The following is a 17,836-nucleotide window of genomic DNA, read 5'->3' on the forward strand; positions in this document are numbered from 1 at the left end:
GAGAACTGACTGGTGGTCCTTATGAAAATAATGTGGAAATGACTGTTCCACACTTTTTTGGTCCCTGATTAACTCTGTAGGTGGTTCAAGTTAAAACAGCTGTTTATGAATTCTAAATACCTCCCCCCTCCCCACCCTGAAAGAGTCATTAAGAAACTAAAAGATGTCCGAAAAGCGCCACAAAATGGTACTGTATAGTGGGTTATATTCGCGGAGGTTAATTTTTGCTATATTCGCAGTCAACATTGACAGCGTAATATTTAAACATTGTGATTTTTTGTTACTGCAAATATATACATTTCCAAACGGAGACCACTCTTACAAATGTTACTCATTCTTACATTATTACTTCCCCTGACAAATATAATCCCATAATGTCCGACATTTTCATAAACTAGAATACACATAGGGCCTAACACAATCAAATGTGAAAACACGGAAATTATACAAGTACAAATTGTCGGGTGTATTGATACACGATTATAAATCAGTCAAATAATAGGCGAGATTTGTTTTCATTGTAATTGCTCAATTAAATAAATATAAACACTAGGATTTCATGAGTACGTCATAAGAAGCTATTTACCATGTGTTTTGATACGGGATTAAATATTAATAAAACAGTGGTGAGACTTTATTTCAATGCATTACAGAACTAAAAAAAGTGTTGAAATATTATTATATGCTATACGTGTCTCTATTCAGATGACAACAGCAGACTTGCGTGTTTATTATTATTTGCATGTCTAGTAAGAGTGATCTCCCTTTCTGTTTTATAATTCGCGGTCAATGTCTTTCTATGAAGTTAAGTCAGTGTGATTTCAAAAAACACGACCATTTGGCATCGTGAATATATCCCGCTATACAGTATTTGTTTATTGTTACTTCAGTTTCTTCTTGATTTTGGTATGTTTTTATTTTGGTCTTCCAGAAAATGTTATTACAATGCTATGTACAAGTTTTTGGAAGCAAGAAGCATAGAAATATATTTTACAGTCATTTTATTCGACTTGCATGACAAAAATCAACATTTGTAATTACCTGTTCTTTTCCTCCCTCAAAAAATAAACTTGTTTAGCATACAGTTTGTTCATTTCTCAGCACTTGTTTGTGTTGCGGCCAGATATTAATGTCCGTTGACCATTCTGTTAAAAAGCATTAGTATGGGAGACATGCCCTTTTACAAGCAACATCTTAAATAACTGCTTGTCAGAATTAATCATGGAAACTTGGCTAGAATTTAGGTGAGAGTTCTGAGAGCCAATTTGCGACAGAAAACATTACTGAGAAAATACTCCATGTATAAAAAGTAAGCTCTGCTTCATACTAAAGTAACATGTTGGAACAACAAAATGAGGATGTATCCAGAGTGCTTATATAATTTTAGAAATGCCAAAATTGTTTCTGGTCCCACATTGCCATTTGACAGATTTTGTTAAGACCGGGAGAATGCTGTTCGACTTGCCCATTACCACACCTTGAAAATACATGACTGCTGTCTAAGGTAACAAAAAACACAAATTATAGTAATTACTTTTTATTTTCCAGCCATTAAATAAGATGGCACAATAGTGTGTAAATTTGTGATGTCAATTTATATAAGATATGATTATATACATATACAGTACTTATAAATAAACATAAATCCATACATTTAAATGTGAAAATATTTTTGACAACACAAGAATACAGACACAGAATTTCAAAAAGTGCCTTACAAACTTGATGAACTGTTTACAATATGCCAGATTTATTTTTTACAATGGTCTGCATTCATACCTTATTTAGAAAATAATACATGACAATGAGGTTCATATGCTAATATATGGACTAGGCATTTACCCCAAAAAGTTGAATGACCAGAAGTGAAGCCCATATCAATACTGTTTTGTTTTTTTTGTACAAAACTGCCATGTCTGTAAAAAGCATAACTTTGGACTGACGTGCTGCATTTAATTGTTAGGTTTTTTATTTACATCATACTTGTAGTGTCACTGAAAAAAATGACATCGGCCCAAATCAATCATGTTTAGTCATCATGCTGATCACATTGACTAAAAAGCCAAGTACTTAAATGACGTATAATACATGCATTTTATTATATACCTATATAAATTCTGTAAAAAAAAATTGGCTTGTATTTCACAATTAAATATGAACCGGCAGAAAAAAATCCGTATTGTATGTTTTAAATTCCGTATTGTATCTTTTGTATTGTATGCTGTTGGACTACTTTCATTAATATGCATGACCTGACACAGTTCTATAAATAGCGCACATAAAAACTTCACCTAGTTCCATTTAATATTGATAAACATTTAAGATTTCGTTTCATAACAAAACAAACAAAAAAGGTAAAGGTATATAATAAAAGGGTCATTATAACAGTAGCTAGATCTGGGATTTTGTATTCGGCTCTTGTGGATTTTGCAAGGTTGGATCACACTCGGTGCTTGCGCGCCTCGTGAGATCAGATCTGGCAAAAATCCACTCAAGCCGAATACAGCATCCCAGATTGAGCTACTGTTATAATAACCCTATTATATTAATATTTTTTCCTGGTAGCTTTCACTCTAAAAAGTCTTGCCAAATTGTTGTTGAAATTAAATATCAAAGACTGAGTATGCAGATTTGGTTGTATCATTTTGCTGTCAACTATGAGGACTTGTACTAAACAGAAGACAGTTTTGTTTGTGATCTAAATTGTTTCAGACTGGTGTTTTTGTCCTGTTTGAGAACATGAAAATATGTCTTTCTCTGACTGCTTTATAAATACAATGTCATTACATTTACTGCACATAACTGTTTCTTTCTTTACAAATTCATGACTCATCTTTCCTCTACAACAAAACAAATGACAGTTTTATAGATTGTACTTAAAGATATTTTTTTTTTGACAATTATTCTTTTTTTAATAAGGACTAAACCAGTGTGGGTTGGTCACGCTGATTTGTAGTTTGCTAGGAAAACTATAATATTCTACTCAGAAAAAACTACAATCTGATTAAAATTTTAGACTGAAGTCACTGTAACGTAATGATGTTGACTCACTGTAACTTAATGATGTTGACTTGCAACCTTATTTTCTACCAATTTATTGTCATTGCCAAGAGGTAGGTATTGTCATTGGCTGTATTTCAGAATGCCATTAAACAGTTTCATCTTAACAAGAAGCTACAAATTGACAGCTTTGCATTTCAATGTAAAGTACAGTGCACATTTCACACATTGGCACTTATATCTATCATTGATTTACAAACAACCCAGTAAGCATTTTCATGTTAGACCAATATCAGACCAATACTGTTTTCATGATCAGCCCATATCAGCTTTGCAAAACTGACAGAACTGTTTTTTCCTAACAGACAGTGGTTAGATGCTGATGTCTGGAATTGGCTAAATGTCTGACCAATATTATAAACATAGATCAGTTTGCCAATATTGGTCCAATATATCAATGCTTTCTGGGAAAACAAAATGTACTCTCAAGAAAAGTAAAAGTGCAACATTCATTTTTTTGTGTGATACTTTATGCAGCATGCTTTGTTGCATATATTCAACTGTAAAAAGTTTGAGATATTTTTTTGTGTTGTTGACATGATTGAAATAATTAAACTATTGCTGTCACACGAGGATCTCCTAACACAGTCTGCCTGGTAGATATTCTGTGATTTGACCATTCCAAAACAACTGAATGTTAACTGGTTTTATGGTGAAACCATGCTTCAAAAAAAGATTTTTGAAGCATGTCTATTTTGGACACAAATGCATCGATAATGATTTTTATTTAAATGCAATCAATTTTGGAAAGTTTGTAAATTTTGAAGAAATGTTGGTTCATGAGTTTGTAACTGACCAACATTCATCAACAATTTATTTCCGTAAATACATGCTGTAGATTTTGCATTTACATGAATTACAACACAAGCTGCATTCACACACCTGACAAATGTCGTGTTTCAAGTATCACAAAATAAACAGCGTATTAGATCGGTTTTAATGAACAATGATAAATGTATATCAAAATATTTGCATACAAGTTGCAGGAATGAAATATTTATGATTAATGTATGTTGTGCTTTTACTTTTGTTGGAATGAATTACATTCATTTGAGCCGTGCCATGAGAAAACCAACATAGTGGCTTTGCGACCAGCATGGATCCAGACCAGCCTGCGCATCCGCGCAGTCTGGTCAGGATCCATGCTGTTCGCTAACAGTTTCTCTATTTACAATAGGCTTTGAAAGCGAACAGCATGGATCCTGACCAGACTGCGCGGATGCGCAGGCTGGTCTGGATCCATGCTGGTCGCAAACCCACTATGTTGGTTTTCTCATGGCACGGCTCATTTGGATAATGAGATCAATAACACATTTTAGTTTACAAGAAATTGTTTGTCTAACTAACAGATTGGCAACAAACTTAAATTGTTACATTCCAAATTCTTAAAGATATTATGTAACTATGCAAAAATACTAACAGAAAATAACAACCATGTGAATCTATACAACTGAATCATGATTTACACAACCTAAGCACAGTTTTTCAACATACCAAATTGTGAAAACTAAAATCACGAACATGCCATTTCCAATCAATACAGAATTTTCAACATGCATATTATGTCTTTCTTCTTTTAGAGATTATCCAATCAAAAACATTAAGGAAAATCTCATTTAACCTCATCTGAAATTTCAAAAGAAAATTTTGAACTTCAGAATAAAACATTTTTTCATTTAACTTGCTAAGTCTGTACAGTTAACTCATTTTTTAAAAAAAGATTCATTTGTTCTTTTCGTAGTATTTTCATTATGTGTGTACTAGAGACAGAAGTGATTTCCATGATTATGTATCCACATCAGCTATTGTATAGGTTCACATGTATGTAATAAAGCAACTTACTTTTGGTACATCAACATAAATATATAAACAGGATACAAGTAAAACATAAATAAGTGATACACAATAAACATTTCTCTTTTAACATGCAGATATCTGTACATTTCAGACAAAGATTGGAAAAATTTGGTAAACATATCTCTATTTAGTAACACTCAAAAATACTGAAAAAAAGGGAACAAGTATGTCCTGAATTCCAATGTCAGAAATTACTCTAGGACATACACCTTATCCATACCTCTAGGAGTCTAGGACATGTACCATGTTTCTAAGACATGCATGTCCATGCCTCTAGGACATGTACCTTATCCATGCTTCTAGGACATACACCTTATCCATACCTCTAAGAGATGCATCTTATCCATACCTCTTGGAAATGTTCCTTATCCATGTTTCTAAGACAGGCATGTCCATGCCTCTAGGACATGCACCTTATCCATACCTCTAGGACATACACCTTATACATACCTCTAAGAGATACATCTTATCCATACCTCTAGGACATGCACCTTATCCATGTTTCTAGGACATGTACCGTATCCATGTTTCAAGGACATGCACCTTATCCATGCCTCTAGGACATGCATCTGTCCATGTTTCTAGGACATACACTTTATCTGCATGTTTCTAGGACATGCACTTTATCTGCATGTTTCTAGGACATGTACCTTATCCATGTTTCTAGGACATGCACCTTATCCATGCCTCTAGGACATGCATGTGTCCATGTTTCTAGGACATGCACTTTATCTGCATGTTTCTAGGACATGTACCTTATCCATGTTTCTAGGACATGCTTCTTGTTAATGCTTCTAGGATATGCACTATATCCAGGCTTTTAAAGTCATGCACCTTATCCAGGCTTCTAAAGACATGCATGCATATGCACTGGATTCATATTTCTAGGACAAGCGCAATATCTATGTTTCTACAGTGTTCTTGTAAATATACAGAAATTTAATATATAATGTTAACTATCACAGCTGGCCGCATTCTAATTCCATTTGCATTAAGAATAATAAATAATCCAACAGACTTGCAAAATGATGTGGTAATACTTTACGTGGCCTGGCTTTTATGTGAGTATTAAAGACATTGATATATCTAATAATTTCATTTTATTTATTTTTGGCAAGATAAAAGCTATCTAGACCTAGTCTTAACTAATCATACAGTATGTGCATTTAAAACATATCTCAGAGAAAGTTATGTACATCTGCTATGTATTTCTGAAGTGTATGGTACACATTATGATCTATTATATACACATGTACCTCCAGTGTGAGTCACACTGAAAAATATCATTTGAAATGACATGAAACACAGGATTATGTAATAAAACTTAAATTAAACAAATCACACTACAAATACTGGGACATCTAAATAAAGTAATTCTGTTTTTTTATCACCCGTATTGAAACAAAGTAAAAAAAATAAATAACTAATATTAAGTTGGACGAAAGAAAAGCAAGTCACATGTACATGAATTAAGATGTAGAAAAAAGAAGTAATGGAAGAATCAAGTTGCAATGTCACTCATCAAGTATCTCCTGTACGGACAAGGTCTCACAATTTCAGTAAGATAACTATATCTCCTCCTGTAGTTTACTGTAAAATATCTTTTAGAATTTGTTGTAAAAAATCGCAGCCTAAAATGCTTCACTTCACCCTTCACATCCACAGGATGATCTCGTAAAATCATTAATAATTACAAAATAGAAGTGATATATTAACCACTTCGAGCTTTATTATGGCACCACCACAACAACATTTATCTAAAAAAAAAAAATCAAAACTGATTACAGACTGTAATATCAGGAATAATCACAGCTAATAAGATAAGCCCGAAGACCAGTCTCACATTTCTTAACCCATATCCTGCTAAATTTCTATAATGAACTTGTCCATGTTTCGATTTATAATACACCATATTTGCACTGGGACTTCAAATTATTCCAGAAACCTCTTACCAAAACTACTTTATTGTAACTGACCTATAAATAATGTTCTTTTTTTAATTTCAAGACTAGTATTAAAATAGGCAAAGAATGGCTGATAATAAATTAATGTCAAAAGATCACAGCTGTAGAGTATGGGTCATAAATGTGTTGTCAGTCCAAGGCTTGCAATATTTTCAAATTTTTAAAAATATTTTGCTAATATCAGCAGGGGTTGTATGTTTTTCATACGTACTTTTTGACAACAATAACAAATCTTTATATCTTACATGTTAGATAAACACATGGCCTTCATAATTTCAATCACCTACGAAACCATAATTTTACAAAAGATTAGGATATGGAAGAAACAGGCTGCGACAAAAAAACATGTCATTGCATATGGATTTACATTTAGAAAAAAACAAAACACCATAACTGTGACAGACCACAAGAACAGGAGAAAACCAAAATTAACTAAAACATAAATGGAAGATTTACATTACGAAATATATGCTGATAATATAAATATTTGTCACGTTGGAGTATTGTATACAAAAAGACACGGGAGATTATATCTATGAATACACATAACATAATTCTAGAGACTACACTCAAGATATATATAGGCTTAACAACTATTTTTACAAACATATACTTTGGTAGTTCGCAGAACTACATGAAATCTTTGGCAGATAAAGACTAGGTCAAGTGACCAATACACCAAGACCATGTGACTTTAAATTGATCACATGATTAACTTAAAGTAACTCTGTAGATGAAAGCTTATAAAAAAATTTGAACACATAGAATGATATAAAATTATTTGCAGTGCATTCTATAATATTTCAAAAACAACCATTGGCATGTTTCTTATTTAACAGAAAAAATAAGTCTTTGAAAAATCAATTGATATTTTTATTTGGACAACTGCTATATGATAGGTAAAATAGGTGAATCACAGATTCATGATCTTTTTCAATTTTTGTTAAACTGAAAGCACTGCATTTAAAGCAAGTGACATTTCCTTGTCATGTTATGGCAATCAAGAATTGGGATCCCTCAATCCACGCATGTCAGCATATCGTGACCTCCCGCTTTTTATAGGCTTGAGGTCAGCCTCTCTGGGACTGGGCATATATGTGTCATTATCATCCCCTAACACTGACTGAGGTCTCGACATCCAGCCAGAACGTATGTCTGTACCAGACACTGACGCAAGATAGCGACTATCAGACTCTTTACTGTGACCTTGATATGGCCACACAGATTCAGGATTTAAATAATGTCCTGTCTGACTACCCGCTCTACTTCCGTATGTCTTGCTGATTGGTTGTAGCCTTGCTGCCTGCAAACAGATCAAATATATACGTTATAAACCTTCATCTGAAACTGTGTTCTCATACCTGGGAGATAACTGCAGCTGATTCACTTTTTGGTAATTTTTAGCATTATTTAAATGAAAGCTTCCTGATAGTACAGAGTAATATTCAAACCAGTGGAGGCATGATGCTACAGCAGGTTACATTCATTTGAATTACATGACAAAATTCACCTGGCAAAAAAAATCTCCTTAGTAATTTACATCAACATTATATTTGTTTGTAAACATCCGCAACAGGGTAAGTAATTGTAAGAATTTCTATGTACTAATAAAAATTTGCTGCTTGTCTTTTAAATAACATCTACAGCTAGTATACTAAAAGCTTACCTTGTCTACAGGAGTTTGAGTCATTTTTCTGAGTGCCATTGTCTGCTTAGCGAACTGTGGCTTGTCTCGGTTATCAGCATCTTTTGACATGTAAGTTTCCCTGTTCTGTAGCGGCTCCCGGGCAGACACCTGTCCATCTGGCATCTCCTCTTCATGATCATAATCCATACGTGAAGCTCGTGATGGATTAATGTAATGCCGGGATGGTGTTGCTCTACCAACATTTTCATTGTCTCTATCCATCAGTATCTATGTAATAAAGTTTTCAGGTATATTATGATATCTCCTCTAAAAATGTTAAATATCTGCATTGTAACCCATTTCTGGATGGTTAGTCCCGGCAGGGAATGTGATTTATACAAAGTTCAACCCAATAAGGAAAGTTGTTTCAAGTATGCAGTTCTCTCAAATCTCAACCCCATAGCAGTGAATGTATGGATGTGTACATGAATTAACATATATACAAATATTTGCGACAACAACAACTGTTTCAGTCTGATTAGCAAATGTATACTTCTCTTGTTTTATTTTAATGTTTCTATTTTTTTTTTCAAACAAATAGATGTTTGTATAAATTAATATCAATTTTCAACAATTTATTTCCATATAAAATGATATTAACATATTGCTGTAAGCCAAAAGGCTGCATGCTAGATAAAGGGAAACTCATAAGGAATATACAAACCTGCACGATTTTCTTCTTCTTTTTCTTCTTTGCAAGTTGGTACATAGTCCCTGATGTATGCCACTCACTGTTTTCCCTCCTGTAAAACATTTATGCTTGTTTATCTCATTTTAAAATTGATAAAACTTAAAGTGTTTTAAGAAGTAATTTATAGCAGATCCATGCATTAATATATTTAAACATGACATTTTCATATGCCTGAGGAATAAATATACCGGTATGTAGTGTATGACCTGGGGACCTTTAAAAATGATGTAGAACTTATATTTGATTCTTGCAAAATAAAAGCCACAACTCATGAAAAATCCTGTAAAGAATTAGGTTGATCAAACAGTAAATTCTTACTGTTATTATTGTTAGAATAGTATGATCACCAAATCTGCTATGTCTACCATAAAGCCCTAGTTACATTAAATCTAGATGTAAACTTGCAAAGCTTATTACAAAAACTATTGCAATCAAACAAAACTGACATATCAAACTGTGCAACTATGATACCTCAATATAAAATGGTATGTTGATGGAAAAAGAAGACTACAGAGTCAAAAGCAGATATTTATTGTCTGAAGGAAGTAGTTTGCTTCAATAAATTACCACTATGTCTACATTATGCATAGTTTAGATACTGGCTTAGCAGCAATGTCTTACATAGACGCCAAATTGTAATGTTGTCTTTGTTTCTCTTCTCATTACATCATATATGGCCTTACGTAGATGCTGACAAAAGTTTGTTCACTTTTATACAAAACTGTTACTCTCCGTTCACAGTAGCACAATACAGATATATAAATTGCGGACATACCAGGATGAGTCTTGGCGCAATCCTTGCTGTCGTGTATGGTACATATCCTGACCATCAGTGTAGTATGGCTGAACATTCACATACTTGGTATGAGATCTTGTCTGGACTGGTGGACCGCCCACACTAATGTTGCCATGCTCTCGATGAAAACCAAGGTCTGTAGAGAAAAATGTAAGTAAATTTAATTGAGAACAGAAACATTAAAAATAGCCACTAACAACAGACTGAAACTAGAGTGTACGTACAAAATTTATGAAGTACAAATTTCCCAAAACTGTTAACATATTTATACATAATATTACTTAAAAAGACAAAATGTTCTGTGTCATATAAATACAATGTAACACTTCACAAGGCTATTAAGAAATTGATATAATTGATGGCCATGTAAAACATAGCAATCAAAATATTTATTATTATAAAATGTTTGTTGCCATTTTCAGGTTAGTACTTTCCTGTAAACTAAGAAAGATACCATTATCTAAGTATAAAACAGCCCTGACTGAAAGTAAAGGCTATATCAATGTGGCAAAAATGACACTCTGCCTTCATTAGAAAAGGTATGATAGAAAAAGAACTGATTTTTGTCACAATTAAAATTAATTTAATAATGAGACTTAAATAAACGCACTTGCTTATCAAATTAGATGATTGTGCTTACCTATATAATTATGAAGAAAACGAAGTAAAGAATGCTATGTAATTTCAATAAAAACTGAACTTGATCTTGACTGGCTGTGAACAGCAGATTGTTTTTTATGAGATCTGGGGCCGTATTCATAAAGCATCTTAAGTATAAGTATAAGAAATTGATTATTTACTGAAGTATTACTTAAGTAAGAAATCTGTTTTACTTAAATATATTTGTTATTCATAAAACAACTTAATAAGTAATTCTTGGCTTTTATTGTGGACGAAAACATTTAAAAGAAACAACATTAACAATTTCAGACAGATACAACATGCACAATTATGTTTAAAGTGTTTTTATCTGAAAAAACAACACTTTATTCGTACTCACGACGGCATTTTGTTTTCTGACTATAGTCATTTCTTACGTATCTTAAGTTTAAGCTGTTTTATGAATAAGACTTAAGTTTTTTACTTAGACTTAAGCTGAAATCACCACAAACTTAAGTAAAATCTTCAACTTAAGTCAAAACTTATACTTAGGATGCTTTATGAATACGGCCCCAGATTTAGTAAACAGTAATAACAAGAGACATGTACAAAACACATACATACTGGTACGCCCCCAAGATGGCCTGTCAAAGGCAAATGAGTATGTAATTTTGTAATGCTATGACCTTGACCTTTGACCAAATTATATCAAAAGCAACAAGGGTCATGTAATCACTACAGGCAACCATCCCAGGAAGACCGACAGCCAAAACGTTCTTAAAGCATTGAAGGTGAATTGTTTTCAGTCTAGCAGTCACAGTAACATTGACCTTTGACCCAAACAACAATAGGGGTCATCTACTGACCACAGACTATAGTTCTATGAAGTTTGATGACTGTAGGCTAAAGCTTTCATTAGTTGAGCCGCGCCATGAGAAAACCAACATAGTGGCTTTGCGACCAGCATGGATCCAGACCAGCCTGCGCATCTGCGCAGTCTGGTCAGGATCCATGCTGTTCCCTTTCAAAGCCTATTGCAATCATAGAAACCATCAGTGAACAGCATGGATCCTTACCAGATTGCATGGACGTGCAGGCTGGTCAGGATCCATGCTGTTCGCTTACGGTTTCTTTAATTGCAATAGGCTTTGAAAGCGAACAGCATGGACCTGACCAGCCTGCACGTCCGTGCAATCTGGTCTGGATCCATGCTGGTCGCAAAGCCACTATGTTGGTTTTCCCATGGCACGGCTCATATATATATCTTAACTAGCTGAAAATCTAAAATTTCTGTACACTTTTCAGGCATATTTGACAGATTATAATCAGAGTTGTATGATCAGGTTTGAGACATCAGCACATGGTTGGTTATACCAGATATAAAGACATCACTATATGACTGTACCAGACAATTTCTCAGCAAGATCTGCATGCAACTGCACAGAAAAAGGATGGGCAATAGTAACATGTCATTAAAATATATCTGGTCACTTCAACTATTGTCATGCTGATACAACACACAGGGGTACGGAGGGAAACATGTTTGTTCAAACTGATTTGTGTAAGAAGTGAGTTTAGAGATGATCAAGAAGAGCTTATAAAGATATAAGTTCCACCTAAATGCAATTGGATAACTGTTTATGTACTCAGCTAATTTTAAATTAATAGATTTGATATTTTATACAATTATATTTAAGCTAATTTTGACTGGACCTCCAATATTTAAACAATAGGCTAGCACTATCATATTCTAAATATTACTAAAAATAACATCTTAATGATCTTAAACAGAAACAAGAGGGCCATGATGGCCCTATATCGCTCACCTGTTATCATTGCACTTAAGACAAGTCTTCAAGGTCAAAAGATCATAACAGAAATCAATCAAAAGAATTATGAGAAAATATAGTTGAAATTTTCTTTAAGTAACTTTAAAAACAAGATTTGAAAACTTTTTGTTGAGGTCCACTAGGCAATGCTACATGTCAAATATCTAAGCTCTTCTGGTTTATTTTTAGAAAATTTTGAAGATTTTTCTATGTACAATCAAGTAACACCATGGGGCAGGGTCAATTTGACCCCAGGGGTCATGATTTGAATAAATTTTGTAAAAGTCTACTAGGCAATGCTACATGTCAAATATCTAAGATCTAGGCCTTCTGGTTTATTTTTAGAATTTTTTTTAAAGATTTTGCTATGTAAAATCAAGTGACCCCTAGGGCAGAGTCAGTTTTGACCCTGGGGGACAAGGTTTGAACAAATGTTGTAGAGGTCCACTAGGCAATGCTACATGTCAAATATCTAGTCTCTAGGCCTTCTAGTTTATTTTTAGAACATTTTTGAAGATTTTCCTATGTAAAATCAAGTGACCCCTGGGGCGGGGTCAATTTTGACCCAGGGGGTCATGATATGAACAAATTTTGTAGAGGTCCACTAGGTAATGCTACATGTGAAATATCTAAGCTCTAGGCCTTCTGGTTTATTTTTAGAAAACTTTTGAAGATTTTCATATGTAAAGTCAAGTGACCCCTAGGGCCGGGTCAATTTTGAACCCCGGGTCATAATTTGAATAACTTTAGTAGAGGTCCACTAGGCAATGCTACATGTCAAATATCTAAGTTCTAGGGTTTCTGGTTTTTGAGAAGAAGATTTTTTTAATATTTTCCTATGTAAAATCAAGTGACCCCTGGGGCGGGGTCAATTTTGACCCCGGGGGCCATGATTTGAATAAATTTTGTAGAGGTCCACTAGGCAATGCTACATGTGAAATATCTAAGCTCTAGGCCTTCTGGTTTATTTTTAGAAATTTTTTGAAGATTTTCCTATGTAAAATCAAGTGACCCCTGGGGCGGGGTCAATTTTGACCCCGGGGTCATGATTTGAACAATTTTAGTAGAGGTCCAATGCTACATGTCAAATATCTAAGCTCTAAGGCTTCTGGTTTTAGAGAAGAAGATTTTTGAAGATTTTCTTATGTAAAATCAAGTGACCCCTTGGGCGGGGTCAATTTTGACCCCGGGGTCATGATTTGAACAAATTTGGTAGAGGTCCACTAGGCAATGCTTCACACCAAATATCTAAGCTCTAGGGCTTCTGGTTTTTGAGAAGAAGATTTTTAAAATTTTTCCTTTCGGTTGCCATGGCAACCAGTGTTCTACATGGAATTCAATTCTTTGAACAATTTTGAAAGGGGGCCATCCAAGGAACATCCCTGTGAAGTTTCATCAAAATCGGCCTGTTGGTTAAGGAGGAGATGTTGTTTAAAGGAAAGTGTGGACGGACGGACGGTCGGCCGGACGCCGGACGGGGAGCGATCACAATACCTCACCCTGAGCACTTTGTGCTCAGGTGAGCTAAAAATGCAGAATAAATAGGCCATTCTGTAATCTAACAAAATGTTAGCAGGAAAAACTGGAATGAGTTAGATTTGTACAGAAGGGAGGGCACAGTAGACAGATAAGAACAGAAGGGAGACAACTGTAAACAGAGTAAACAGAAAAGAAAAGGAAAATTAAATATGGATAAATATGAACAGAAAGAAGGCATCTGTAGACAATTAAATGCAAAAAGGAAGGGAACTGTAGATTTGAACATTAAAGATATAGAATTGTAGACTAAAGTGAACAGAGCAGAGAGAATTGTAGACAAAGTGAACAGAAGGGAAATAACTGTATACATGGTCAATAGAGGGAGCTATTGGGAGAGAACTGTTTTTAAAGCAGATATCAAAGAAGATAACAGTAAACAGATGTGAAAAGAAGAGAAAAATCTGTAAACAGATGTGAACAAAATCAAGTGAAACTTGTAGAAGAAAGATAATGAACAGAAAGGAGGGAAATGTAGATGGGCAAAGACAGGAGCCAATTTTAGACAGATGCAAAAAAGGGAAGGGAAAACTGAACAGAGTAAATAGACAAATGCGAACAGGAGGGAATTGTAGCCAAAAGTTAAGAGAGAGGAGAAAAACTGTAAACAGATGTGAAAAAAGAAAGGGAACTACAAACAGATGTAAGCAGAAGGGAAAAAAGAAGGGAGGCAAATATTGACAGATGTGAACAGAAGAGAGGCAAATGTTGACAGATGTGAACAGAAGAGAGGCAACTATACAGAAGCACACTTCAAACAGGGAGAAAACTGAGATTTTTAAATAAAGGAGTTCTCTGGTGCTAAATACTCTCAAGGGTAGCATTATCTTCATCATCCTCAACAAAATCTGATAAATCTTAATTAATTCCACACCTGTGAAAATATTTTCCAATCTGTATTGGATACACAACTGACGTCTGAAGTTAATTTAATACTATACTGCGTGAAGAAACACAACCATTATGGTATGGATGATCATGTAATGAAAATGACTTTTAGTTAAAAGTGAAGAAGTAAATAATGATGGTCATGAATAAATTGCTAACAATGTTAATGTAGCTGTTGCTGCTATTGAGACTGGCCACAATAAATTTGCTGACGATTATAACTATGTTTTAGTTTTAACGATGATAATGAAGATGTTAAGATGTTGATGAAGATGTTGACGATGATGATAATTATGGTAATGATGTTGATAAGAATGGTGATGATAATGAAGAACATGCTCCAAATAGATATAATAAACACTGCAGACATGGCAAGACAGATGAACAAAAGTGAAGACAGAAATCAAGTGAAACACTTAAAACCAACAGCAAAGAGACTAAAGGTGGATGGGGGTAAGGGGACATAAGCCAGTCTACCTGTCCCCGATTCAACTGATGATATAGAGTCCCTGCGAGTCTCTGAAGAGAGAGAGAGAGAGTGAATTCTCTAAATGATCCTCTATGTATGATTATATGTAGTACAATACAAAAACACAGAAACTGTAACTGGTACAGCTACTTTATCATTTTCTATTCTATCAGTTGTATGCAGTTCATGTCATGATCAAATAACAAGTAATAACATGAACAATTACATGATAGCATCAGTTAATTTCCAGCCTGTAGACATTATTTAAATACACTCATTTCCTTTCATTGACCAGGTTTATAGCTGGGATGAAAATATCTTGATAGGACAGAACAGACTGTATTAAATAATTTAACCTGCAACTGCCACCTAACAAAATGTGCATCAAAACTCTGTGTTGCAGAAACCAAAGTGTGACTTGAAGCACTTCCATAAACAAAGAGATTTAATATCGTGTCAAAGTTCCAAACTAAATAAATATATTAATCATAATTCCTTCCTTATACTGTAATCATAAGAAATTTTACTAATTAATATCTGAAACACTTTTTTTTCTGTATACTATAAATATATTTCTGTGAAAGAAAAAGCTACTTAAAACTTTTTAAAAGGGAAATGTTTCCTCTATGAAAAAGTGGCTTTAATTCTTTAACATCTTGAATAACATACTGTATATTCCCTTCATAATGCCCTCCCCCAATGAATGCCATACCCCACCCAATATTGTAAAGAAAAAGAACAGCACTATGTAAGAGCTATAACCTTAAAATGTATTCAGTATAAGATGGATTTATCATTTAATTTATATTTGCTAAAAACATACAGAAAAAAACAACATGTTTTTAAGGGTTTTAAAGGTGGTTAACCAGATTTTGGTCACCTAATGGATTTGTTCAAAACTTAACCAACTGATAATTTACACCTATTTGTGTTCACCAAGTTCTTAATACACATCAAACTTTCACTGGAGGTTTTTTTAAAATATGATTTTATGACTATCCTATTTAGCACAAGTATAAATTAGATAAACACATTTTGCCTAAGGAATAATATGAATATAAGCACTGTTGTATTAAAGTTGTCAAAGATTTGCATTGACAAGTACATATTTTGCCAAAATTAATTAGAAATGTTAGTTTATGAAATTATTATTACCTGCCTTTGTCTATCTTGGTGGTCCAACCAAGATAGATAAAAAAATTCATAAAAAGGAACAAAATATATATTTTCAATAGGGATCCAACTCTAGGTAATGGCTCTTTTTGTTCCTTAAATAAATCTCTAACAGAATATATGAAAACTGAAAAATGTCATAAAATGTTGCTCAAAATCTGATTGACCACCTTTAATAAACACCCCTGATTTACAAAATGTAATAGCCATGGTGGTTTTTATGAGGGTGTATACGATTATATTTCATATTCTGCTAAAAATTACTTCCAAAGCAAAAATATAACAAACTAAAAGACATCTATATAGTCTAGAAAATCTACATGCAATATACATGATAAACTGAAGCATTTAAATAATGCGCACCCATCTACTGAAAGTAAAAACTGACTGTTTGATATCTACAGTACTAACAAAATACACCAAAACTCCTTGTAACATTTCATAGAGCAAAACAAGAGGGTAAAGCACTGCTGTAAGTTAGGCGAAAACGTGATATATACTGTTATTTGTGAATGAACAGACGGACGAGGAACGATAAACACTTTTTCTGCCGTCATCCACTGACATTCGTCGTGAGCCATCCGAGTTGTAGAAACTCGATTCTCTCACCATCTGCGGACCGTCTGCTGCTTAACAAGAATGGTTATATCTTAGCGTTACCCATAGTCACACATTTCTACATGCATGAAAACACATGCATACAATGTCATAGCCTATATTGTAAATTAGAGAGACAGCTTTATAAATTAATTGCTTTATTGTTCATCTCTGACTGTCATTTTTTCCCCATAATACTAAATCAACATATCCTTGCTTGTGCAAAAATAATTATACTCTCAATATGTGTATAAAACTGCAATTAATTTAAATGCCTTAGTCTAATATACACTTACTGAATGACTTCTGACCTCGGGCAAAAGGTTTTTACTGTTTGACCAGCAAGCCATTCAGTAAGTGTTCATATTATCATAAACAAGAGCTGTTTGTAATACATATACACCCCCTCCCCCATCATGAGGTAAAAAGTATTAGGGACAAGTGTTCTTAGTTGTTAAACTGAAATTGTTTTCATTCTTGAGGCCAATGTGACCCTGACATTTAACCTACTGAACCAAAAAGCCTATGAAGTTTGACAACTGTAGGCCAAAGTGTTCTTTAGTTGTTTCTTTTTTATCAGAAACTGTTCTCATTCTAGACGCCACTGTAACCTTGACTGTTGACCTTCAGACACCCATCTACAGACCACAGGCAATCATCCTATTAAGTTTAACTACTGTAGACCAAAG

General features: G+C 33.9%; 1 protein-coding gene across 6 annotated transcripts in view; it reads right to left on the minus strand.

Annotated features, from left to right (window-relative positions):
* Positions 1-1,521: 1,521 nt before the first annotated feature.
* The window catches only part of LOC123556811 (cyclin-dependent kinase-like 5), a 60,264-nt gene continuing 43,949 nt past the window's right edge, over positions 1,522-17,836 (minus strand). For 2 of the 6 annotated variants that reach the window (XM_053543145.1, XM_045347798.2), the window contains exons 14-19: positions 17,051-17,176; positions 15,386-15,427; positions 10,035-10,191; positions 9,233-9,311; positions 8,548-8,796; positions 1,522-8,184 (exon numbers count right to left, since the gene is read on the minus strand). In XM_053543145.1, coding sequence (XP_053399120.1) covers positions 7,882-8,184; positions 8,548-8,796; positions 9,233-9,311; positions 10,035-10,191; positions 15,386-15,427; positions 17,051-17,176 — 956 coding nt within the window. In that variant the 3' untranslated portion in view covers positions 1,522-7,881. The remainder of the gene's footprint in view (positions 8,185-8,547; positions 8,797-9,232; positions 9,312-10,034; positions 10,192-15,385; positions 15,428-17,050; positions 17,177-17,836) is intronic. The other 4 variants (XM_053543148.1, XM_053543147.1, XM_053543146.1 and 1 more) reach the window with 4 other exon arrangements.

The sequence above is a fragment of the Mercenaria mercenaria genome, chromosome 5, assembly GCF_021730395.1.
Source record: "Mercenaria mercenaria strain notata chromosome 5, MADL_Memer_1, whole genome shotgun sequence".
Lineage (NCBI taxonomy): Eukaryota > Metazoa > Mollusca > Bivalvia > Venerida > Veneridae > Mercenaria > Mercenaria mercenaria.